The sequence below is a fragment of the Glycine max genome, chromosome 8 (genome assembly GCF_000004515.6).
Source record: "Glycine max cultivar Williams 82 chromosome 8, Glycine_max_v4.0, whole genome shotgun sequence".
In the NCBI taxonomy this organism is placed as follows: domain Eukaryota; kingdom Viridiplantae; phylum Streptophyta; class Magnoliopsida; order Fabales; family Fabaceae; genus Glycine; species Glycine max.
The window spans coordinates 44,235,144-44,262,647 of record NC_038244.2 but is presented as its reverse complement, the minus strand read 5'-3'; the positions used below and the strand labels follow the sequence as shown (position 1 = coordinate 44,262,647).

Here is a 27,504-nt window from a genome sequence, read left to right as displayed (position 1 = left end):
GAGTACAGAACTAAAATAGCAAAATGTCTTTTCTTAATCAATTTAGACTTTATTCTTCATAAAAGTATTTTATTGTATTTTATTTTAATATTGACTTCGGTGGGGAGAGTTTGCATAATGCTTCAAGTGCGTGCCATAAAGGTACAAGAGTGGGAAGATTCTAATCCTTAGAGAAGGATTCTAATCAATTTAGTATTCATCCTTGTTTCCAAGGACTAAAATAGCCAAAAAATAAATATAAAAAATTTAAAATTTTCATCACAAGACTGCTAGCTTTTTAATGTATTGCTGATCACACATATGTTTGATGTTTTCTGGCAATGCAAGAAAGGTCACTTTGGTGCTGCTTTACACCACCAAATAGCTTTACATGAATCTGTGATGGTATCTCTCCCTTTAAGCCTGGGATAATAATGTTGTGTATCATGTGCTGTCACAAGTTTTTGCATTGCTCATTTTGGATGAGATCAAAATCATGTTTCTTTTTATTTATTCATTGAATAATTGAAATGTTTTGTATTTCTGAAAAAGCATAACTATTCACCACATTTTCTTTTTCATTTTAATTTTTGCGTTGACTTCTTGAGAAAGTTAAAGAAGGTAAAGAAAAGCAATGGGCAAATGTTAGTCATCAATGAGGTATGCATTCTCTTTTGTCCTGTTTACATCAACAGTGATTGTAGCAGTAGGTTGCAAATAAGCTACATTTCTTCCTTCAGAGTTTGTTTTTTTTTAAATCTCTATAAAAACAAATACTTACATATTATAATTTCTGTTCTGAAATCTCACCATTCTAGGGACAAACAACTTTTGTCAGTTTATATGTAAAGTATAAACATTGTAAGACTGGTAAAATAACAATGCCACGTAGTTTTCTACATGCTTGTTGGGAATTCTACTTAGGCAAAGTTAATTATTCTTGACTCTCTGAATCTGTTACAATGGACACATTTTGCAACATTTTTCTCTCTTTCATTGAAAAATCTAGTTAATTGAAATTTGTTTAGTGTACTTGGGTTATCTGTTTGCTTTGTTATGAAGTTATTAGTCAATTGGCATCTTTTGAATTCCAGTGTTTCTTCATATACATATATATATATATATATATATATATATATATATATATATATATATTCTCTTTAATACCAGTCTGTGAAGTGGCTGGTATAATCATGTAAGTAGAGTTATAAAAATTGTGAAAAGAGCAAGTTTTAACATTTAAGAATGAAACGTGAGATATTTTGACAATTCAACATTGTAACTGATTTTTCTTGGGGCCGCTGGCTCAAAGTTGTTTAATTTATACAGATACGAAAATTTTTGTATGGGTCATTGAGTGAAAGATATTGAAGTGTGGACATAGGTTGATCCCAGTATTGCGTGCTACTATTTCATGAAACATGCATCATAGATTTCAGCCATACATTGATAAGGTTAGGAGTACTAGGAGACAAATTTTTTCCTCTGTTTTGCTTCAGCATTGTAGGCTCCAATTGCAGACAGTGATGTTATATTTCTTTATTCTGTATGCTTATTGCAGATTTTTGAGAAAAATCCTACCAAGATCTTTTGAATAATTTAATAAATATAAAAAATAAATATTGTTAATTTGGACTTAAAAGCATCAAAATTCATTTGATTATATTTGGTGGCATGAACTAGTCTCTCCATGCACGTCAGGGTTGATGTGAACTTATATCTCTGCAGTTTAGAATTTATTCTTCATAAAAGTATTTTATTGTATTTTAATTAATATTTGCTTGGGTGGGGAGAGCTTGCATAATGCTTCATGTGCATGCCATAAAGGTATAAGAGTGGGAAGAATTTTGCATGGACTTGATGTAAACATTACAATGTTACAACTTATAACCGGGTATAAGTTTGACCTCACAAGCATAACCCTCCTAATCAAAAAGGGATCATATAGTTATCAACAAATAAAAGTGGCTCAGGACAGGCCAAAAAACACAGTTACTAGTAGCTTTAGTAGCATAGCTTTCAATGGCCATTAACTGTAAGACCAATTAGTGAGTTGGTAAATCCATTCTTCTGATTCTCCAATTTGTGGAACTCAGTTTCTATGGTCTTGGCTATTTTGGCATCATCAGGGTCTGGCTCTGGTATGTCTACATAGAAGGCCCCTTGTCTGATTGGTGAAATTGACTCCACAATGATGGATTGTTGCTTGATGTGATTGTAGAGTTGTTGATGGAAGGCGTGATTGAAGGAGAAACAATTTCCAATGTTTCCTAATGCATGATGTTTGGAAGACTTGGAATCTTCTTTTCTGCAGAAGTGTGGGAGGGATGCATAGTCCATTACCTACAACAAGTTTTTTAAAAGAGCCCGAGCATGTTAAAAGTGTTTTAGTTGTAACAAATGTAGGAAGAAAGGATTTTTGACTCACTTCGTTCTCAAGTCTCAAGATGAAATCCAAAAGTACCATGACAAGAGAGAGAGAGAGATTCTTATTGAGAATAATAATTATATGTAGGATGAAGCAATATGAAATATTGGAAATGACAACAAACTTTATGAACATAGCTAAAATTTCCACCTCAGGCACAACCTTTGTTGGTCTACTCTGACAAAACATTATATAAAATTAACTTCTAACCCAACAGACCCAGTTTCTGCTCCAAAAGACCAGCACGAGAGCAATCCTTGCTAGTGTCTTTTGAAGGATGGAACTAAAAGGAAAAAAAAAAAAAAAACCCTTTAAAATTCAATACTAATGAAAATATCATAGATAAAAATTACCTCCATAGTGAGTCAAAAATCTCCCCTTTAATGATATGCTGGTGAAACAATAAAGGTACATCATCTGGAGTAACATATCCATACCTAGATAGTTTAGTTAAAAAGAATAGTGGTCAGCTTAATATCAAAATTAAAGATAAAAATGTTATACAGGTATTTCTCGATTTTAAAGAAATGGAAAGATCTGCTGAACGAAATGTTAATAACCAGGGGAAATCTCCTCCTTACAAGTGCCCAGTGACTTCTCTGTTGTTACTTGATCCAAATATAATGACATTTCCAGCATACTTGTTTCCCCCAATGTGCGAGCACGAGCTAATCAACACTTTGCCTTGAAGACCATGTAATTCTATCTCTTCCCTGAATCTACTGACCAAGATAGGTCCAAAAACCCCACACCTACGATCACGGGATCCATGTGAACACACGAAAACATATGAAGCTTTTAATGATTCAGGATTTCCAGGAAGCCATTCTCCTTCTTTGACTAGAACTTCTTCAACAAATGTCTCAACATCAAAATGGGTTAATCTCCTGCAATTTCACTAAAACTAATGTTAATAAGGAATTAAGCAAACAAAGGAGAACTTTTATAGGGGAATTAGAAGCTATGAAACAGAACTGGAACTATAAGTACTAACCTATATCTGATCATGTCTGGAAAAATTAATACATCTCCATTTGATGTTTCAGTCCCATCATGCCCCTCACATATTGTTAAGCAGGTCTAGCAAATGACAAGTCCAAAACAATTAGCCACAGTTAGCTTAATCTATATAACGAATAAATATCACTAAATACAAACAGCATTTTCACTGCATTGGTAGGTCATCTCTAAAAACAAAATCCACAAATCATGCAATTCATATATAATTTAGTAAGAAAACTTCATAAATGAATAAAACAAAAAAACAAAAAAAAAAACTTAAATCAAACCACCCCACCTCATACTCTAGGCTACATTTGGATTGATGAGAAGGAATGGAACGAAATGATACTAGATTCCATTGTTTAGAATCTTTAGATAGTTTAAAGTAAAATAAAAGTCATTCCATTTAAAGTATAACAAAAGTCATTCCATTCTGTTCCATTCCATCCAATACTTTACATTTACTTCCCCAAGTATGGGGCTGAAGCCCTTCCATTTCATCATTCAATCATAAAAATGATTTATTGGTTGGTTTTGGAAGCCAGGGTATCCACTAGTCAAGAGTCAAACGCTAATTCATCATAGATACCGAGCATCAGAAACTCGGACTAGGGGATATATCATAAAAATAATTAAACAACAGAATGTTGACTAGATTCTATCCTGTTCCATTACTTTCAACCACACTCCATTCCATTCCAATCACACTTAGACATCCATAAATAGTCTTAGGCAAAAAAAAGGAACCAATATATAAAGCAGCAAAAGATCCCAAAACTAGTACATTGCCCCTTGGTAGAACAAACAAGAACAACCTTTCTCACTCTCCTTCTCTCCCTAGCTACCAAAAAAGAATCATCTTTTAAACAAAAAAAAAAAAGATTAAAAATACAAAACAAAAGACACCAAACCAAACCAAAAAACTATGAGGCCAAAACAAAAGCAAACAACCTCTTTCTTGATATGAGGCTTTCTGGCATTGATGGCGGCGTGGAGATACCTTGGCAGGCGATCAAATTCAGCAGCCTCAATGCGCGGCGGCCACACGGCGGGGTTCTTGTAGCAGAGGAACACATGGCGGCGGCAGAAGAAGTCCGAAGAAGAAGACGTGTCGCCGCTACCCATCATCGTACAAACGCTAAAGCTCGAAGCTTTTTTGAAGAAGAAAAAGAACGAGAATGACGGCAAGTGAGTGAGTGTGGAAGTGATTGCACCTTGCAACTTGCGAGAGTGAACACTGTGAAGTGTGTGCAGTGTTTTTTCTTTTTTTATTTTCTCTTTGGTCATGTTTTGTTTTTTTAGAGGAGAGGCTGTGTTCTTGTGTGGTGAAGTGTACCGTGTTTACTGTGGAATCGTTTTTTTTTTACATTGCTATTATGGAGTTTAATCTAAATCTATATCATTAAATGCCTGTTATATTTGCTGCATAGGTGAGAAGGTGCCATTATTTTATGATTATATTTTAATTATTTTAAAGTAAATATTTTAAGAAAATAAGAAACTTTAACCATTGATAAAAAGGTTTTGATTAGTGTCTTTCAAAAAAAAAGTTTTGATTAGGGAGTAATTTTAACTCATGTTATGTAGGAGAAACTTTAGTAAAATAAAACACGATTATAAATTTTTAAGTTGTTTGTTTTATTTCACAAAATGTGTAAATATATAGTGTACATGTTCACTTTTTAGAAAATATAATAAATTAAAATATATAGATGAAAAGATAAAATATTTTAATATTATAATTGTATAATGAAAAGAACAACTCAAAGGTAAATAACAATAAGATATATAAATATCTCACTCATTAATTTATGAAGAATAAAGACGGTACTCGTAATTTATATCATTATTTTTTCTCCACAAACCGCATTTATTTCTTATGTGAGACAAGACCGATAGCAAAACTTTTTTAAATATTTAATACAATTATTTAACTATATATTTAAAACTTGAACTTAAAATCACTAATTAACATAAAATAATTTTCTTCCAATTGTTTCATATACCCAATAGTACTCATAATTTATAACTAATATTGAAATAAAAAAAATATAATTAGTTGAGAATGACAATAGGATGAGATGAAAGATACATGTTTTATATTTTATAAATTTTCATGATAAAAATTTAGAATGACAATAAGATAAATATTTTACAAACACAAGATTAATAGTAGACTTCCATCAATTGTATCTACATCTTTGGATGCTGCAAATATTTTATTATAAAGAGAAAATTATAAATAAATGGTTACTCAACTCACAACCCTATTGGAAAAAGAAAAATACAATTAAACCTATAAATAATAATTAATAGTAATTAATGTAAATAATTCTTATAAATAATGGAAATAGTATTGTTATATATAATTATTATAAGAGATTAAAAACTATTGTGGTTATCTATAATTGTTATAAATAATTAAAATAAGGACTGTAATACTCATTTTTATTTTTTTACCCTAAGGTGCCTTAAAAAATCATATATCTCACCAAAAGATATTTAACTAAAGATATATTATCCAAAACTTCTTTGATCATAAGAATTCAAACTGTGATATTTTCCCTATCTAAATTTTAAGAACTTTTTAAAATAAATTTATAAATTTAAAAATTCATCAAACTAATATGTTAATTCTTTGAGTGTATTTCATATTGTAAAATTTTATCTTTACTTTGGAATAATACTATTTTGAAACTATTCTCATTGACATAAAAAAAATGCAGATTTAGTTAATAATAGATTTGCCTAAATTATAACATACTGAAACGGGTATAAAAAAGGAAAGGCGCCTTTTGAAATCTTAAAGTCTTGAAGCAACTTACTCATTAAATAATCAATCATAATTGACTCTGATCTTTGGAGGCAAATTTTAAAATTTCTCTCTCAATATAACAGGATAAATTGAAATCAAGAAAATCACAAAAGAAAGAAGAAAAAGAAAATCAAGAAAACCACAAGAAAAAAGCAAAAGAAAAGAATGTCTCACAAATAAAAAAAGAATGTCATTGAGTTCCTTGATGAACAAGCTTTCTATTATGACAAGGAAGATGAGCAGTGGTTTAAGGAAAAAGATGATCAGTGGGCAAAGAACATACCATGCTACAAAGAAGACGCAGCAAACGTAGTCTTGAATTCAGTCCACTTCGATTTTGACATGCAAGATTTAGATGAGTTCTTGATGGTTCTTGGCACTGAAGATTCTTCCCCTGAGAGAGTTCCTAATCCTATTATTCCTGTTACTCCTCTTATTTCTGGACGGGTTCAGGTTCCTTCCCCTCCTAGAGTTCATGCTCCTGCACCTCAGAGGGTTTATACTTTTGCCAATTTGGTTTCTGCTACATGTGCCCCTACAGCTCGGGTTCCAGCACCACACGAGTCACCGGAGGAGACATTCAATGGCATTGCATCTGGTCAGGTCCATGCACTGATCAGCCACCAACACCACTTGCTTCCGCAGAATATGGAGTCCAATCGTGTCATGTTAGCCGGTGACTCATCCCGATCGGTTCCTTGCAAGAAATACACACATTGGACCAGATAACAACACATTTCGTTTCTCCTTGGGCTTGAGAATGTTGGAAAGAAAAGTTGGACATATATTTTACAGAAATTTGTTCCATCAAAAAATCCATTTCAAGTTGCAAGTCATGCTCAAAAATACTTCAAACGCAAGAATAACCCAAAGAAAGAGAGGAAAAGGAAAAGCATTCATGACATAACCTTAGAGGACATTAACACGATTGTTACTCCCTGCATTGATCAACATAATTGGGTTCCTCCTCCACCAAATTTTGCAGCGCAACCACATGAAATACGACATGCACAACCCATGCAGCAGTTCAACCAACATAATCCGTTTCATCAAATGCAGCAGTTTCAGCACAATATGCCTAGTCAAATGAACATATATGGATATTCTAATAATTGGCCTCACGACAGTGAACATGCCAATTGATCTTTGTTGGGATGCTGTTCCCTTTTTTTGCTCTCTTCATTATGCCTGTAAATTTTAGGGGCCTCTTTCTTGTAGGATAATTTGCCTTGACATGTATTTTTGTCTAGATTCCCATGATGTTTTGTTATTGGTCTTCTGGAAATAAAATTAGTTGAGTTATTGACCGAATATTTTCATCCTTGTTTCCGAGAGTACAGAACTAAAATAGCAAAATGTCTTTTCTTAATCAATTTAGAATTTATTCTTCATAAAAGTATTTTATTGTATTTTATTTTAATATTGACTTCGGTGGGGAGAGTTTGCATAATGCTTCAAGTGCGTGCCATAAAGGTACAAGAGTGGGAAGATTCTAATCCTTAGAGAAGGATTCTAATCAATTTAGTATTCATCCTTGTTTCCAAGGACTAAAATAGCAAAAAAGTAAATATAAAAAATTTAAAATTTTCATCACAAGACTGCTAGCTTTTTAATGTATTGCTGATCACACATATGTTTGATGTTTTCTGGCAATGCAAGAAAGGTCACTTTGGTGCTGCTTTACATCACCAAATAGCTTTACATGAATCTGTGATGGTATCTCTCCCTTTAAGCCTGGGATAATAATGTTGTCTATCATGTGCTGTCACAAGTTTTTGCATTGCTCATTTTGGATGAGATCAAAATCATGTTTCTTTTTATTTATTCATTGAATAATTGAAATGTTTTGTATTTCTGAAAAAGCATAACTATTCACCACATTTTCTTTTTCATTTTAATTTTTGCGTTGACTTCTTGAGAAAGTTAAAGAAGGTAAAGAAAAGCAATGGGCAAATGTTAGTCATCAATGAGGTATGCATTCTCTTTTGTCCTGTTTACATCAACAGTGATTGTAGCAGTAGGTTGCAAATAAGCTACATTTCTTCCTTCAGAGTTTGTTTTTTTTTAAATCTCTATAAAAGCAAATACTTACATATTATAATTTCTGTTCTGAAATCTCACCATTCTAGGGACAAACAACTTTTGTCAGTTTATATGTAAAGTATAAACATTGTAAGACTGGTAAAATAACAATGCCACGTAGTTTTCTACATGCTTGTTGGGAATTCTACTTAGGCAAAGTTAATTATGCTTGACTCTCTGAATCTGTTACAATGGACACATTTTGCAACATTTTTCTCTCTTTCATTGAAAAATCTAGTTAATTGAAATTTGTTTAGAGTACTTGGGTTATCTGTTTGCTTTGTTATGAAGTTATTAGTCAATTGGCATCTTTTGAATTCCAGTGTTTCTTCATATATATATATATATATATATATATATATACATATATATATATATATATATATTCTCTTTAATACCAGTCTGTGAAGTGGCTGGTATAATCATGTAAGTAGAGTTATAAAAATTGTGAAAAGAGCAAGTTTTAACATTTAAGAATGAAACGTGAGATATTTTGACAATTCAACATTGTAACTGATTTTTCTTGGGGCCGCTGGCTCAAAGTTGTTTAATTTATACAGATACTAGGAAATTTTTGTATGAGTCATTGAGGGAAAGATATTGAAGTTTGGACATAGGTTCATGAAACATGCGTCATAGATTTCAGCCATACTTTGATAAGGTTAGGAGTACTAGGAGACAAATTTTTTCCTCTGTTTTGCTTCAGCATTGTAGGCTCCAATTGCAGACAGTGATGTTATATTTCTTTATTCTGTATGCTTATTGCAGATTTTTGAGAAAAATCCTACCAAGATCTTTTGAATAATTTAATAATCATAAAAAATAAAAATTGTTAATTTGGACTTGAAAGCATCAAAATTCATTTGATTATTTTTGGTTGCATGAACTAGTCTCTCCATGCACGTCAGGGTTGATGTGAACTTATATCTCTGCAGTTTAGAATTTATTCTTCATAAAAGTATTTTATCGTATTTTAATTAATATTTGCATGGGTGGGGAGAGTTTGCATAATGCTTCAAGTGCATGCCATAAAGATATAAGAGTGGGAAGATTTTTGCATGGACTTGATGTAAACATTACAATATTACATCTAATAACCGGCTATAAGTTTGACCTCACAAGTATAACCCTCCTTATCCAAAAGGGATGATAAAGTAATCAACAAATAAAAGTGGCTCAGGACAGGCCAAAAAACACAGTTACTAGTAGCTTTAGTAGCATTGCTTTCAATGGCCATTAACTGTCAGACCATTTAGTGAGTTGCTAAAGCCATTCTTCTGATTCTCCAATTTGTGGAACTCAGTTTCTATGGTCTTGGCTATTTTGGCATCATCAGGGTCTGACTCTTGTATCTCTACATAGAAGGACCCATGTCTGATTGGTGAAATTGACTCCACAATGATGGATTGTTGCTTGATGTGATTGTAGAGTTGTTGATGGAAAGCGTGATTGAAGGAGAAACAATTTCCAGTTTTTCCTAATGCATGATGTTTGGAAGACTTGGAATCTTCTTTTCTACAGAAGTGTGGGAGGGATGCATAGTCCATTACCTACAACAAGTTTTAAGAGATGAAATCCAAAAGTACCATGACATGAGAGAGAGAGGGAGAGATTCTTATTGAGAATAATAATTATATATATGATGAAGCAATATGAGGAAATATTGGATACATCACATACTCCACAATGCAAAGTAGGACACTATGCAGATCTTGTCAAATTTTCCCTTGTCTAACCAGTTATAAACAAATTGATAAAATCTTGTTTCTTATGAGTTAAATTGACGACAAGATAAAATTAAACATTAGCATCTCTAGAATAGTAATTTGACAGTATTGAACTGGAAACAAGAAAAAAAAAACGCACAGGCATCATGATGCTGTTATCAGGGCTAGTGTAACAACACTAATATGACAAGTGATATAGATTGGGTTAGACCTAGAAGTAAAATATCACTGCTGCAATTATTTTCATTGATGTTACTTTAATTTGTCAAGAGAACCAACAGGCAAACTCTATACATATGGCATTGGTGATATTGTGAGAGCTAAAAATAGATCCTTGAAAATAATGTTGATATTTACCTTCAGTAATTCCTCCTTCCCACAACCTTGCAGCACCTGGATATTTCTCCTTGTTCTTTCTTGCAAAAGAGGCTTCACAACCTTCCAAATATTATTGAAGAAAAAATATTTCAGCCGTTAATGTTTGGGTTTTGAATGATGTTTATGAAATTAAGGATGAAAGTGAAGCAGTCCAAACTCTTCAAACATTAAGACATGCACAAACCTTCCAGCATGCTGAGAATACATATGGCACATTAACAATATAGTATGTGTCTGTCTTTTCCAGATAGTTCAAGTCATCTATTGTAGATAATGCAGTCAACAACTGTAGAAGGTGATCAAACAGAGGCTGTCAACTATGAAGAAAAGGGGAGACTGGGAGAAGGAAAAAAACAAATATTTTCCCTAAAGTACGGGCATACCCTCAATTGATTCAATGCTGAAAATTTTAAACCAGTCATATCCAAGACTTTCACAGTGGTGCCAATGTATTGTCCATGTTTCCTTGTAGCTGTTGGCTGAAATAAAAATTTCAAATAACTGAATATGCTACGAGAGCATCAGAGAATTTCTAAGATTAACTAAGCAGTCTATGGTACTCACCAAGATCACTTGATCCCTATATTCATTCAGTTGGATGTGTGATTGTATACAGTATTTTTCCTGAACAAAAAGAACTGGCAATTTAATATCAAATAGATAATTTAAAAGAGCTTAGATGCGACGTTGAGGAACATAGGCAGCAGACACCAAACACTGAAGCATTTATGTAGAGTAGTGCAATTGTTAATGTCTATTGAAGAAACCTTGTAAGGTGCTAAAAGATTCTCAGAAATTGAAGTTTTCCAGGAAAAGAAAAAAGACCTCTAGTCCAGTAAGGAATCGCTAATGAATTGGTGCAGTCTATGTAAAGGTAAGATGATAAATATCCATACAGATGCTTTATCATATGTACTGAGACCAACACCAACAGCAATGACAGGTAGACCCTGGTAAAATTCAGCCAAAAAAGAAAGAAATTAAGCTTCCTACATCATAACATGGTTAACTGACGACTTGCCTCAACACAGCTTCAGCAAGCTGCTCAAAATTCGGTAAGGCCCAGTCATGCTGGGTTATGTCAAGATTGTCTTTCTCAGCACTTATAGCCTGAAAAAAATATTAAAAGACAGCAGAAGTAAGATTGAGATTTGAGATTACTTTGTTAGAGAATACACTAGGATTCATTTGAGTCACATTTATGTCTTTAACTACTCCATGTTTGAACACTGTATTTTCCCATTTTCATCATTCAAAATTAATGACCTTACTACAAAGCCAGGGCAAAGTTTATCCCAGCCACACTTAGTACATCTAATAATATCCAGACAATTAGCTAAGGGTGTGTCTGAACTTAATGACTAATATATAATAATCTCATATCAAATAAGAGCTTATTTCATAAGCTAAAAAGGTTATAATATAAGTCATTTTCATAAGCTCAAATAAGCTTTTACAAATACCCCCAAATCCTTAGCAAAAGAGTATTCTTTTTTCCTTATACACTTAGAAGAATGCACCTACAGAGAGTAAACCACATTGAAACAAATTATCCCTTTTACCTTGTGGTATGGCCCGGGGGAAGGGGAATCACATGATAATTTTCAATGATTGATCTTTAAAATTATAAAAAATATAGAGAAAACCAATAATATTTGTACCTTTGAAGGATCAAATCCAAATCCACCCATTTGAATCATACGTTGTGTATAACTAAACCCAATCTTTGCTATAATGGAAAAATGACAACATAGTGACGAGGTAAAAATTGATACTCATGAAATTGATGTATACATATAAAAGTGATCAGCTTTCAAGTCATAACTAACCATTTTCTTCAACCAAGATTGAGGAAGTACCTGAAATGCAATCTTTTGACAATTAAACCAGACTCTGAGTGAAACAGGTGAAGATCCATAAAAATGAATATTACCAAGAGCGACTGCTGACATAGCTAACGTCTACTGTGCTAAGGTCTATTCCGTTCTGCTGACATAGCTCAATCTTTTTTCTTTTATTAAAAATTGGTTTAATATTCAACTTATTCTTCTAATTATTTAAAACTATTCGATAAGGTCCTGATTTCTTAGAAAACTCTAATAAGATCCTCTATTTATTTTTTTTAAATAAAAAATCTCAATCAAGTTTTTTCGTTAAATTGAAAGTGACTTATAAAAAAAGGGAAGGCGCCTTTTCAAATCTTAAAATTTCGAAGGAACTTACTCATTAAATAATCAATTATAACTAACTCTGCTTTTTGGCGCCAAATTTTAAAATTTCACTCTCAATATAACAGGATCAATTGAGATCAAGAAAACCACACAAGAAAGAAGAAAAAGAAAATCAAGAAAACCACGAAAAAGGAAAAAGAAAAGAATGTCTCACGAAGAAAACAAGAATGCCATTGAGTTCCTTGATGAACAAGCTTTCTATTATGACGAGGAAGACGAGCAGTGGTTTAAGGAAAAAGATGATCAGTGGGCAAAGAACATACCATGCTACAAAGAAGACGAAGCAAACGCAGTCTTGAATTCAGTCGACTTCGATTTTGACATGCAAGATTTAGATGAGTTCTTGAAGGATCTTGGCACTGAAGATTCTTCCCCTGAGAGAGTTCCTGATCCTGTTGTTCCTATTTCCGGAGGGGTTCAGGTTCCTTCCCCTCCGAGAGTTCATGCTCCTGCACCTCAGAGGGTTTATACTTTTGCCGATTTGGTTTCTGCAACATCTGCCCCTGCAGCTCTGGTTCCAGCACCACACGAGTCACCGGAGGAGACATTCAATGGCATTGCATCTGGTCAGGTCCATGCGCCGATCAGCCACCAACACCACTTGCTTCCGCAGAATATGGAGTCCAATCGCGTCATGTTAGCCGGTGACTCATCCCGATCGGTTCCTTGCAAGAAATACACACATTGGACCAGAGAAGAACACATTTCGTTTCTCCTTGGGCTTGAGAATGTTGGAAAAAGTTGGACATATATTTCACAGAAATTTGTTCCATCAAAAAATCCATTTCAAGTTGCAAGTCATGCTCAAAAATACTTCAAACGCAAGAATACCCCAAATAAAGAGAGGAAAAGGAAAAGCATTCATGACATAACCTTAGAGGACATTAACACGATTGTTACTCCCCGCATTGATCAAGATAATTGGGTTCCTCCTCCACCAAATTTTGCAACGCAACCTCATGAAATACGACATGCACAACCCATGCAGCAGTTCAACCTACATAATCCGTTTCATCAAATGCAGCAGTTCAACCTACATAATCCGTTTCATCAAATGCAGCAGTTTCAGCACAATATGCCTAGTCAAATGGACATATATGGATATTCTAATAATTGGCCTCATGAGAGTGAACACGGCAATTGATCTTTGTTGGGATGCTGTTCCCTTTTTTTGCTCTCTTCATTATGCCTGTAAATTTTAGGGGCCTCTTTCTTGTAGGATAATTTGCTTTTTGACATGTATTTTTGTTAGTTTCCCATGGTGTTTTGTTATTGGTCTTTTGGAAATAAAATTAGTTGAGTTATTGACCAAATATTTTCATCCTTGTTTCCGAGAGTACAGAACTAAAATAGCAAAATGTCTTTTCTTAATTAATTTAGAATTTATTCTTCATAAAAGTATTTTATTTTAATATTGACTTTGGTGGGGAGAGTTTGCATAATGCTTCAAGTGCGTGCCATAAAGGTACAAGAGTGGGAAGATTCTAATCCTTAGAGAAGGATTCTAATCAATTTACTATTCATCCTTGTTTCCAAGGACTAAAATAGCCAAAAAATAAATATAAAAAATTTAAAATTTTCATCACAAGACAGCTAGCTTTTTCATGTGTTGCTGATCACATATGTTTGATGTTTTCTGGCAATGCAAGAAAGGCCACTTTGGAGCTGCTTTATATCATTAAATAGCTTTACATGAATCTGTGATGGTATCTCTCCCTTTAAGCCTGGGATAATAATGTTGTGTATCATGTGCTGTCACAAGTTTTTGCATTGCTCATTTTGGATGAGATCAAAATCGTGTTTCTTTTTATTTATTCATTGAATAATTGAAATGTTTTGTATTTATGAAAAGGCATAACTATTCACCACATTTTCTTTTTCATTTTAATTTTTGCATTGACTTCTTGAGAAAGTTAAAGAAGGTAAAGAAAAGCAATGGGCAAATGTTAGTCATCAATGAGGTATGCATTCTCTTTTGTCCTGTTTATATCAGCAGTGATTGTAGCAGTAGGTTTCAAATAAGCTACATTTCTTCTTTCAGAGTTTTTGTTTTTTTAAATCTCTATAAAAACAAATACTTACATATTATAATTTCTGTTCTGAAATCTTACCATTCTAGGGACAATAAACTTTTGTCAGTTTATATGTAAAGTATAAACATTGTAAGACTGGTAAAATAACAATGCCACGTAGTTTTCTACATGCTTGTTGGGAATTCTACTTAGGCAAAGTTAATTATGCTTGACTCTCTGGATCTGTTACATTGGACAAATTTTGCAACATTTTTCTCTCTTTCATTGAAAAATCTAGTTGATTGAAATTATTTTAGAGTACTTGGGTTATCTGTTTGCTTTGTTATGAAGTTATTAGTCAATTGGCATCTTTTGAATTTTAGTGTTTCTTCATATATATACATATATATATATATATATATATATATATATATATATATATATATATATATATATATATATATTCTCTTTAATACCAGTCTGTGAAGTGGCTGGTATAATCATGTCAAGTAGAGTTTAAAAAATGGTGAAAAGAGCAAGTTTTAACATTTAAGAATGAAAGGTGAGATATTTTGATAATTCAACATTGATACTAGGAAATTTTTGTATGGGTCATTGAGGGAAAGATATTGAAGTTTGAACATAGGTTGATCCCTGTATTGCGTGCTACTATTTCATGAAACATGAATCATAATTTCAGCCTTACATTGATAAGGTTAGGAGTACTAGGAGACAAATTTTTTCCTCTGTTTTGCTTCAGCATTGTAGGCTCCAATTGCAGACAGTGATGTTATATTTCTTTATTCTTTATGCTTATTGCAGATTTTTGAGAAAAATCCTACCAAGACCTTTTGAATAATTTAATAAATATAAAAAATAATTTTTTTTAATTTGGACTTGAAAGCATCAAAATTCATTTGATCATATTTTGTGGCATGAACTAGACTCTCCATGCATGTCAGGGTTGATGTGAACTTATATCTCTGCAGTTTAGAATTTATTCTTCATAAAAGTATTTTATTATATTTTAATTAATATTTGCTTGGGTGGGGAGAGTTTGCATAATGCTTCATGTGCATGCCATAAAGGTATAAGAGTGGGGAGAGTTTGCATAATGCTTCATGTGCATGCCATAAAGGTATAAGAGTGGGAAGAATTTTGCATGGACTTGATGTAAACATTACAATATTACATCTAATAACCGGGTATAAGTTTGACCTCACAAGCATAACCCTCCTTATCCAAAAGGGATCATGAAGTAATCAACAAATAAAAGTGGCTCAGGAGAGGCCAAAAAACACAGTTACTAGTAGCTTTAGTAGCATAGCTTTCAATGGCCATTAACTGTAAGACCATTTAGTGAGTTGGTAAAGCCATTCTTCTGATTCTCCAATTTGGGGAACTCTGTTTCTATGGTCTTGCCTATTTTGGCATCGTCAGGGTCTGGCTATGGTATGTCAACATAGAAGGACCCTTGTCTGATTGGTGAAATTGGCTCCACAATGATGGATAGTTGCTTGATGTGATTGTAGAGTTGTTGATGGAGAGCGTGATTGAAGGAGAAACAATTTTCAGTGTTTCCTAATGCATGATGTTTGGAAGACTTGGAATCTTCTTTTCTGCAGAAGTGTGGGAGGGATGCATAGTCCATTACCTACAACAAGTTTTTTAAAAGAGCCCGAGCATGTTAAAAGTCTTTTAGTTGCAACAAATGTAGGAAGAAAGGATTTTTGACTCACTCGTTCTCAAGTCTCAAGATGAAATCCAAAAGTACCATGACATGAGAGAGAGATTCTTATTGAGAATAATAATTATATGTAGGATGAAGCAATATGAAATATTGGATATATCACATACTCCATAATGCAAAGTAGGACACTATGCAGATCTTGTCAATTTTTCCCTTGTCTAACCAATTATGAACAAATTGATAAAATCTTGTTTCTTATGAGTTAAATTGACGACAAGGTAAAATTAAACATTAGCATCTTTAGAATAGTAATTTGACAGTATTGAACTGGAAATAAAGAAAAAAAAACGCACAGGCATCATGATGCTGTTATCAGGGCCTGTGTAACAACACTAATATGACAAGTGATATAGACTGGGTTAGACCTTGATCTGAAGTAAAATATCACTGCTGCAATTATTTTCATTGATGTTACTTTAATTAGTCAAGAGAACCAATAGGCAAACTTTATACATATGGCATTGGTGATATTGTGAGAGTTAAAAATAGATCCTTGAAAATAATGTTGATATTTACCTTCAGTAATTCTTCCTTTCCACAACCTTGCAGCACCTGGATTTTTCTCCATGTTCTTTCTTGCAAAAGAGGCTTCACAACCTTCCAAATATTATTGAAGAAAAAAGATTTCAGCCGTTAATGCTTGGATTTTGAATGATGTTTATGAAATTAAGGATGAAAGTGAAGCAGTCCAAACTCTTCGGTTTTTTTTCAGCAATGTAATTTTTTTTTTACTGTAATTCGAAATTATGAACCGGTACAAATTAGTCAAACTCCTTACTACGAAACAAGTATTTAAATATTCATTCTTACATATAAATTAGATATTTTCAACTTGTAGTTAAAAGACTAATCTCTTGAAAATATGAAAGTCATTGCAAACTTTATATTTTTAATAAAGCATTTTTATATATACAATCAGAACATTATTGGTTAAATATTCATATAGCTAAATATTCGATGTATCAATCAATTAAATTGGGCATATGTTACTCGTAAAAAATGGACATGCTGCTTTTAAACTATTATTAAATCTTAAGTGTATGTTTAAGTTTTAGTGGTACAAGTACCTAATCTGTTTTACCTAAAAAAGTACTTAATCTGTTAATCTAGGCAAAAAAAATATTTTTTATTTTTCGTCTCAGCTATAACTTGGATTTTTTTTAAAAAAATAATAGGCACAAATTTCCTACGGAAGGTTGGGGGTTTGGTAACTTCATTATTTTTTAAAAGACCCAATCTTAAAAACTATTGCTGGTTAATCTCTCCTTTAACAACTCATTTTTTTAAAAGAAAAATTAGGGTATTTGACTTTTAATTTTTTTTTCTACAAAAACTTTCAAAGCTAAAAACTAATTCTTTAAACATTGAGATTTATTTGAGAATTTTATTTTTAAGATTATTTAAGAAATTGACTTGTACTATATACTCAAATATGAAAATTAAACTCCTACCACATATTAACATGATTCTCTACTGAATCAATTAAAATAATTTAGGACCAAATTGATTCACTTTTTAAAAAAATTAGAGTTAAATTGTACTTTTTAAAAATTTGAAAACTAAATTTATTTATTTTTAAGAACTCGATGATCAAATTAACTTTTTAAAAATTTAAGAACTAAATTATATAATTTAAAATAATTTAGAAACTAAACTGACAACTAAACCATTTTCAAGCTAAGCAAACAACAAGCTGTGAGTTGTGATGCATTTTGACAAACATATGAATTGCATGGCATTAATTTAAATGAAATCTCTGTACATTGCAGCTGAATAATAAATTATGCAATAATAACTTCGTGTCTTTTGCCTAATAGACTTGAACACCCAGTATTATCGCTGACCAAAATCTCATGATTTTCCCTACCATAGGACCAGTTAAACATTTACGGCTAACCCTGAAATTTTATTATTATTTTTAAATTATAAATTTAAATTTTCGCGTGTTTTTAAGAATTATTCTCTTCGTTAACCCAATAACTCCTCATACATGTTTAAGTTTAAAAAAATACTCTATGGTCAAGGAACGTTAAAAAAACGCGTAAGAACAATAATTTAAATTTGAGGCTAACCCTGCATTTTTTTATTGTTGTTACTCCCAATAACCCAAAACAAGTTTTAAGTTTTAACTCAATGTGCAAAATAAAAAAAAATTGGTTAAGGAACTTATTTTCATACTTTTTTTTCCTTATTAGGACCAAATTAAAAAAAAAAAAAACGAAATTTGTATAGGAACAGAAAGCTTAGTACCAACAAAAAGAAGAAAAGATAGAGAGATTTTAATCTAACTACTGGTTCAATTTGCATGATGCATCTCCTAGACGAAAAGTGTAACCAACTATTCACATTACACAATCTTTTCCTTCAAATATAGTTCAAACTACCAGACATGAAAGCTTAGTATCAACAGAAAAATACCAATAGATTTTAATCTTACTTCTGGCTCCATTTACATGATACATCCCCAAATTTGTCACCAAACTATAAACACTACACAATTCTTCAAACAGACTACAATGACAAAATCTGATGAAATAAATTCCTCAACTACACACAAATGTTTCTCTCACATTCAAGAGCTGCACAAACTGCTAAACATTTCAAATTTCATACAGGGTTCTCACCAGGCAGATAAGAAGGAGAACCACCCTCAACCTGGTTCTTTTTCCTTTGGAAGATGCCACTAATATTAGGCAAGAGGGCTTTCTTTGAAACTGAAACCTTCTCCTTTTCAAACCTTTTCACCTCCACCGTTGTACGAGGAGGATTCTGCTTTTGAATCCTGTAGTGCTGAGGAGATGATTCTGTTGACACCTGTGTTTCAGCCAGAATTCGAGACGCAGCTTCGGCAGCTTTTTTCTGCTCCCTCTCGCGCCATCTTCGAAGCTCACTCTCCACTGCCCTTTTCGCTGCTTCAGCCATTTCAGCCTTTTTCAAAGCCTCCTGTGTTGCAGTCTTCATATCCTCAATCTCCTTTTGTGTTGTCTCCAACCTTTTGAGAGCCTCATTTTCACTAGCCTTCACAGCTTCAACCTGTGCCTTGGCAGCAGCCACTTTCATATCTGCTAATTTATCTGACTCCTCAACTTTATGGCTTAGTGAGTCAAACTCCTCCTTTGAGATCGTAATCACAGCACCAGATTCAGATGTTGATGCACGTGCAGCAGTAGTCCTTTCAGTTAAAACTGTAATATGGTCAAGAGCATTTTTCTCAGCTGCTTTTGCTGCTTCTGCTTCTTCCAGTGCCACTTTAAGCTTTTTCTCTGCTTCTTCAAATGCAAGCATGGTAACTTCAGCTTCCTTCTTCAATTCTGCTGTCCTGTTCTTCATATCTTCTGCTTCTCGCCTTGCATTTTCAGTTTCAGATGTCAGCTGGCTAAGTGTCAAGATCATTTCCTCGGATGCACCTCTAACTTTAGATTCTCTTGCCATGCAGGCTTCAAGCTCAGACTTGCTTTTGCGGAGCTTGACATGCAGATTCCCAACAATGGATTCAGTCTCAGATTCTTTCTCCTTCAATTCAGAATGTTCTCTTTTTAAATTCTCCAGTTCCCCCTTAAGAGATTCCACCAAGCTTCTAAGAGAGCTTTCCTCATCTGCTACTTTCTGCAAAGACTCCTTAGCATCGTCTAGCTCCAAAGTGACACTTTTCACGGAGTCCAAGTCCGATGTCCTTTTATTTTCCATTTCCTTTTGCAGAGTCCCAATTTCATTCATTGTCTCTGCCAGCTGCATTTCAAGATTCTTGGCAAGCTCGGGACTGAATTCCTTCTTTAAAGCAAGCAATTTCTTTTCAGATTGTCCCAAGGTAGCTTTATATGATTGTCTTAGAACATCTTTCTCAGCTAAAATCATTGTTTGCTGTTGTTGTGCTACAATAGAAGCAAGCTTTGCTTGCTCAACTGACTCCTTTACAGCTGAAATTTCTTTAGAAAGCTCAGATGCTCTTTCTGTGTTTTCCTTCAATGCATCTCCAGCTTCTGCTGCTTGCTTGAAAGCAAACATTTTTTCATCCAAGGATGAATCATACTCTTGCCGAGTCTTGCTCAGTGCTTGCTTTGCAGCATCAAGTTCTGTCATGACAGATGCATACCTTTTAACAGCAGATTCTAACTCTTCCTTCCAAGCACCATTTGTTCCGCCAGGGACACCATACTTTTCTTCTGTAAGTTGTTTTGCCTGACACTTTGCAGCTGCTGTTGCCTCGATTGCTATCTCCCTAGAATCACTGATAACTTTTATCTTTTGTGTCAGATCCTCAACTGTTCTTTTAGCCCTTTCAAGCTCCACAAGAGCTTGAGCCTTGGTAGTTTCAGCATTCTTTACTTGTTCCCTTAACTTGTTCAGCTCTTTTTGGGCTACATGAAGTTGTGTCTCCTTGGCCAAAACTCTCTAGTAAAAGAACAAACTTGTAAATTGCAAAATGAAAAAGACAGTACAATCAAAGCTAACCTTGAAAGAAGGAAATAGAAAATAATTATCTGATAACCCAATTTAGTGGTCAGATGTTAGAGCAGCTTGCGTTACTAGAAAAACTTAAGTGGTGTCCAATTAAAACAGATATTCCTATCTATGGTAATTCATTATCTAAAATGGTGGACATAGATTTACATAATGCTTCATGGAAAGTGTAATGTTACCCTTAAGTAAATCGAAACGTGTACCAATTCATCCATGCACAAGATATTCCCTCTTAAACAATGAACATCACATCATCTTGTATTTTAAAAATATCTAAACAAAACAAAGTATAACAATGTAGTTTTAATATCCTTCAACCATGAACATTGTTGAGAGTTGAGACACCCTAATAATTTTGTTTCTTATTCCCATATGCTATACTGGTGAATACAATTGTGTAAAAAAAAGACCATTTTAGGAACCTGATTTATCCCCCAAACTGTTTACATAGTCAAACTGGGAATGATTATCACTAAAATAAAAGCTAAAACTGTTTAAAATTCTGTCAGAAGATTTAAAAATAATTAAAACAGAAAGGCTATTACTAATATGGTATGATTTACCATAAGATGCACAAGTTCTTCACTTTTCGGGGGAAAAAGTGATGAGAAAAGGAGAAATTCAATATGACATTATAATATTATTCTTGATTTTAAAAGTAAAATGTTAGGCCCACGAGTAGAAGGATGATACCATGGACAATGTTGAGAATATTTATGCTATCAGACTGCAGCATAACAGAATTTTGATGTGGCAGTGAGAGGAAGAGGAAATGAAATGTTCCAGGGAGTGTAAGGGGAAGAAGAAGAAGAGAGTTAAGCATGAATTGAGTATGGTTTTGGGGCCTTTGGTTTTAGAGGTTTTCCATAGGATTCTATAACTTATTATGTTGAAGTTTTTCTATAGAGAGAAAGAGGGACTTGTATACAGAACCTTCTTCTGGAATCGATACCATATTTTTATCCATAGAGAAAATACCCAGAGTTATTTAATAAAATTCAGTCTGCATTTTCAAGTCCTATAATAAGCACACCAATTTTCACACTGGTATCAGAGTCAAGTGTCTCCTTGCATAATGGAAAGAAACTCAGGACAGTATAAATAGTGTAACACTTTTATTAAGTAAACTGGGTAGGGGTGTGACCGGGTCAGTTTGAGTTGGGTTCGATTAAACCCATGATCCAACCCAAACAAATTTGAATGGGCTGGTTTGGGTCAGTTTTCTAAGAAAAAAAATGAAATCCAACCCAAACCAACCTGTTTGTAAATGATTTGGGTTGGGTCAAAACATTTAATTTTGTCTATTCTTTTTAAAAATGAAATATTTTTTATAAGCTAAAATTTTTATTAAATGAATCAGACACAATTTTTTCTTGTTAGATTTTTTATTAAAAAGAAAATTTTGTGATGCTATCACATCCAACTGCACTCCACTAGTTCCTATCTATCTATCTATTTATGAGAGATAGGAAATTAAGCATGCCATATTCGAGATAAGGAATTTCAATAAACATAGTGAGAATGAGTTTCAAACACTTTTTTCTACCAAAACAAATGGAACATTACAAGGCCTACTCTTTGTAAATAGATTTGAAATATTTTTAGAAGCCCATCTGAAGTGACTTTATTTAATAAAACCTTTGTCGCTTTGATCTTGAAGGTTAAGGATGCGTTGATACTTACTCAATTCAGGTCGATAAGTCTATGTAATCAATAGTCAATACTATTTGATTTTTAAAAAAATTAAAAATATATATTATACATTACATATATTAATAATGATAATAATGTAATACAAATTAATGGGTTAACAGACCGGATCCGCAGATTCAGATATTAAAACCCGTGACCCAACCCAAAACTCAACGGGTTTGACTGGTTCGGTTTGGGCCTGACCCAAACACAAAAATTACCCAACCCAAACTGTTTGGGTTGGTTTGAGTAGATTCGGGTTTGCAAGTGACCCACACCCGCTTACACCCTAAAACTGGGTAACTATCTGCTCCATCCAATGCATATTATTAATCCTTCATAAGTTTTTTTTTCTTTTTTATGTTAAAGGGTTATGCTAGACCATGCAACTTTCAATATAGTCTTGCAGCATGGGATTTGTGATTGTGAACACATGCAAATATGAAAATGACAATTTACCTCAGCAGAATAAGGTTTTGCCTTCTTAAAGATAGGTTTTTCATCAGAGAAAGCACCTTCACCAAATAGAGAGACTGCATCTTTAACAGACTGAAAAGGAGGGCTGGTGTCAATCTCTCCAACCTCGGGTTTTGGATTAGGAGACTCGGTAGCACTTTGCCGGATTTTTGCTACCATTGTGTCTTACAATATTAAGTAGTTTGAAACCAACCTGTCATAAACAATAAGTTGCAAGAAAGAAATTAAAATAAAAGTATTATCATCATAAACTAGTAAATTATAAATATCAAACTTAAAAACAACTCCATATTTCAAGAATCACCAGTCAAAACACACAGTAAGACCACTATGAAGCTAAACAAACAACACTCCAGATACCAAAAATCTATTACAATGACTTTGTGGCAGACACGGGATCATTATCCCACCAAGGGGAATAAAAATTTACTGTTGTGCAGTGTCAAGAATCACGAGACATGATAGAACCCTAAAACCAGTAATTCTACTGGCCTTAGGTACATTGAAACAGTAAGATTCTTTCTCAAAAATACTTTTGACCTATCAGTAGCTTATTTTGGAATTTGGATTAATGTCCAAAATCCTCCAAGATTCCAGAATACCCTTCAATTACATCAACTAAGAACCTACAAATACAACATAACCCTCACACAACAACACCCTCAATGCATAAGCATAAACCCACCAAAGAATCAAGTATATTGCAAAATTAATAATGCATGTATAAGAGCCCATTCACAAAACCCATTATCCACAATGAATTGAGAAGTTAAGTACCTTTCTGCAGTGCAAATAGGCTCCAAACACAATGCAAAAACTTCAGGCAATTCAAACTTTACATGCAAAAAAATAGTACCAAAACACTTCAAATTCCACTCTATTCTTTTTCAAAGGGTTTTTCAGTCCAAACTACCCCCTTCAGAAGAAAAAGACCATATATATATATATATATATATATATATTAAAAATATTGAATTTCTATTTTCCAAAATATGAACAGAAGTTTGTCCAGCCTACACGACAGAGTGAATAACACTGCAAATTTAAAGTCCCTCAAGTCGGTCAAAACGACCCGAAAACGACATAAAAACATCATCAAACGCCGCAAACAGAACATGAATTAAAACGACTACCAACGAAGCAAAAAAGCAAAAAGAACGACAAAAACAAACGAAAACCGAAAGCAGCTCGCTCAGACAATTCCACAAAAACCCACCAACAAAACCCAAAACACTCCAAAACCCAGAATCACAAAACCATCAAAGCTTCCACCTTCACAAAATTCACAAAAAAAAAAAAAACAAAAACCTCACCTTCTAAGGCTTCTTCACAGAGCTGACTCTGAAAAATCTTCAAAACGTTAAGAAAGCCTCCGATATTGAATCACTCTGGAGAGAGAAAAAGGTGTTAGAGAGAGAAAGTGATGGATGGGTTTGAGACAAAAAATTTTGTTTCAGCTGCAGTCAAGTTCAAAGAGATGAGAGTGCGTGATCCTTTGCACCCGTTCGTATTATAAGCTCTCCCTTTGCGCAGTGTTGTATTCTTGTGCCTTTTTATCAAATGGCTATTTTGTCCTTTCAATACAATGATAATTACGTGTTGGCGTAGCGCTAGGGTTAGCCACGTCATCGGTGGCACCGTCCAAGAAAGCACCCCTGGGTGACGATGACCCCAAATAGAAAAACGGAACAGATGGTGAGAGAAAGAAATGTTAGACAGCAAAAAGGCAAATTCTTTTAATTTTTTTTCCGTTCCTTGTTTCTCTATGTTTGTCTCCAATAATTGAGAGAAAATTTATTGATGCTAAAAAAAAAAGGTATGAGAAAATTAAACAAATAAAAATCCCGAATTCTTACACATTTGACTTATACAAAAATTGTCAGAATTAATTTTTGATTCAATCACACTTTAAATGTTTATTCTTTTTTAAGTATATGTTCAATCACAATCTTAGCATGTTTTAAAGTTATCAAAATCAGTCCAACTCGATAAATTAGGATGGACAAGGCTTTTAATTCAAGATCTGTAAAGAATCAGAGCTAATTTGGCTCAAATAATTTCCCATTTAGTCTAGTATTTTGTTATTATTTTTCTTATAAAATATACATAAATTTATGGGGAAAAAAAATCAATATGATCAATCCAACGAACTAAACAAATCAAGTTGAGACAATAAAACTATGAGGAATTTGAAAATCAGGCTGACTTAGTCTATTTTTTACGTCTTGGCTTATCATATTGAACCAAACAAACTATTTGATAGATCTAGCATGTATTAGTAAACACTATACACTATAAATTTAATTTCTATATTACACGTGATATTTGAATATAATAAGTTGTTCACGAGGGCAAAATTCTCACTGCAATCTCACATAATCTAATTAGATAGAAAGAGATTGAGTAGGACGAGTAATATTTTGATTGTATTGCGAAAGTAGACAAAATGAACATTGGCTAGTTGGTGAACTGTGCTTGCTAGGGTTTCTTTGATAAGTTTTTAGTTTATAGTTTTTTGAATTGGGGTGCCGAAAGGTGAAAGCTTACATTATAGCATGATAAATACACTTCATACATTGCTTTCTGGTCTTTGATGGAGCTATTGTGGGGTTTGGATAGTGCCATATTGACCTACAATTGGATTTTATAGGACGTTGAACCCTATTGTATATATACAGTTCCATTATTATTTATTGTATCTTTCTCCATCTCGTTATCATGAGCGTGCCCTAAAAAATTAATTACACTATGTCCCATGATTTTGTTCTTATGATTTTTCCTTTGCTTTCCTTTTTCCCTTAAATTATGTACAGCTCGAAAAATATGTAAAAAAACAAGGGCGTCCCTTTTTTATGCAGTAAACATATTATCAAATTTTTTTCAAGCAAAAATTAATACTTGATAACTTGGAAATTATATGTAAAAGTGAAATTAAAAAATAAAAGAAAATGAAATGTACATTTGAGATTATTTATTTTAAAGAAACTATTAAAAAGAAAAAGAAATCTCTCAAAACATTGATTCAAAAATATTATTTCTTAAAATAGATGAATTAAATATTCACTTATTATATGTACAAGAAGTTGATTTAAGTAATATATATTTATTTATTTTAAAATAAAGTTTTAATTTAAAACATTGTATAAAAATATGTTAAAAAGTTAATTACACTATAGGTTTTTTTTTTTTTTACTTGAATAAGACCACCTCTTGTAAAAAAATAATTTTGAAATGATCTCTCTGAGATATGCTAAATGTTTGAGATAAATTGTTGACTTATACTGGGCTTTAGTGGGTGTTGATTGAGTCATTGAGATCTTAATGTTCCAGTTAGACGTGAAAATGAGAGATTTAATACTTGTAAAAAAACATTTTAACACTAAAATTTGAAAATATTTTACTAATGTAACAATATATATCAAATGTTTACCTTATACCTTACCAAAAAAATATATATATATTTACCTTCTTATATGATGAATATGATAATATTTATATGGATTGAATTATCTGTACCTCTTGAGATTAGTAAGTTATCTATTTTAGTATAATGATAAAGTAACTTTTTTTTTTATTATTCATTACATACCTTAAGCACTTATATTTGAATGTTAACTTTAGTCAACACATTAAACATTAGGCCAAAACATCTTATACCGGGATAACCCATCATGTGGGTTTAGCAGTAAGCCCAATTCATACTATGAACTAAACAAAAACAAAATACGCTCCTATACTAGATTATAAAAATTGTAACACCTATGGTTTTCTGAATGTGTATTGTAAAATTGCACGTATATAGTCTAGTATACTTAATAGAATTTTAGAATTTAGATTAAATGACTGGATAACCAAATCAGACTTAGACTATATATTTTTAACTCAGACTAAATTCAGATCTAACAAAAGCTAACTTTTTACAATACAATACACTACAATACACTTCCATGAGGTCTCTAAGAGCAACACGTAAAATTCAGAAGCACACGTTGAGGCACCTAAATGGGCAAAAGAGTGGTGCAAGATTGGCACTTGGCACAACACATGACCACTCATTGAGTTGTCAAATGGGTTGGGGTTTTAGTATAGCCAGCAATGATATGATAACCTCATTGGTTTCTTTGTTGTTTCTTCTTGTGTTGTCTCTTTAAAATTATATAATTTTGATGATTTTTAAAATTAAATATTATTATTAAATATTAATATAATTGCCCTGGAATGTTATTTTTATAGGACAGTACAGAGACAGTATGAGAAAGGACAACAAAAAAGTCAGATTCCTTAATTGTGATGGTGTTATTTCATGTGTTGTGGTGGATTCAAATACTACTTTTCACTTTTATTATTATTATTCCTGCAAAATTGTATAATGGATATAAAAAGAAAAAGAGAGAGAAAAAAATGCAGTGAATGATGTAATAAAAATGAGTTTATATAAAATGAAAAAAATCCTGAGAAACTCAAAGTTGT

General features: G+C 32.8%; 3 protein-coding genes across 4 annotated transcripts; all 3 read right to left on the bottom strand.

Moving 5' to 3' along the window:
- Window positions 1-1,727: 1,727 nt before the first annotated feature.
- Window positions 1,728-4,765, bottom strand: LOC100787116 (altered inheritance of mitochondria protein 32). 2 transcript variants are annotated; one of them, XM_014779447.3, is made up of 5 exons: window positions 4,361-4,765; window positions 3,402-3,487; window positions 2,989-3,294; window positions 2,761-2,844; window positions 1,728-2,322 (listed from the first exon to the last, which is right to left on the bottom strand). In XM_014779447.3, the coding sequence occupies exons 1-5, from the start codon at window positions 4,694-4,696 to the stop codon at window positions 2,319-2,321; spliced, it is 816 nt and encodes a 271-aa protein (XP_014634933.1). In that variant the 5' UTR covers window positions 4,697-4,765; the 3' UTR covers window positions 1,728-2,318. The 2 variants fall into 2 exon arrangements, with proteins under 2 accessions (XP_014634933.1, XP_014634932.1); XM_014779446.3 differs by lacking the exon at window positions 1,728-2,322 and adding an exon at window positions 2,338-2,690.
- Window positions 4,766-9,365: 4,600 nt separating this feature from the next.
- Window positions 9,366-12,918, bottom strand: LOC100786570 (uncharacterized). The gene is made up of 6 exons (XM_041017672.1): window positions 11,237-12,918; window positions 10,976-11,035; window positions 10,795-10,890; window positions 10,596-10,697; window positions 10,391-10,471; window positions 9,366-9,856 (listed from the first exon to the last, which is right to left on the bottom strand). Exons 3-6 carry the CDS (start codon window positions 10,831-10,833, stop codon window positions 9,533-9,535), a joined length of 546 nt encoding a protein of 181 aa, XP_040873606.1. The 5' UTR covers window positions 10,834-10,890; window positions 10,976-11,035; window positions 11,237-12,918; the 3' UTR covers window positions 9,366-9,532.
- Window positions 12,919-18,807: 5,889 nt separating this feature from the next.
- On the bottom strand, window positions 18,808-24,555 carry LOC100816361 (WEB family protein At5g55860). Its single transcript, XM_003532133.5, has 3 exons — window positions 24,348-24,555; window positions 23,017-23,227; window positions 18,808-20,796 (listed from the first exon to the last, which is right to left on the bottom strand). The coding sequence occupies exons 2-3, from the start codon at window positions 23,191-23,193 to the stop codon at window positions 19,012-19,014; spliced, it is 1,962 nt and encodes a 653-aa protein (XP_003532181.1). The 5' UTR covers window positions 23,194-23,227; window positions 24,348-24,555; the 3' UTR covers window positions 18,808-19,011.
- Between the last annotated feature and the right edge of the window lie 2,949 nt (window positions 24,556-27,504).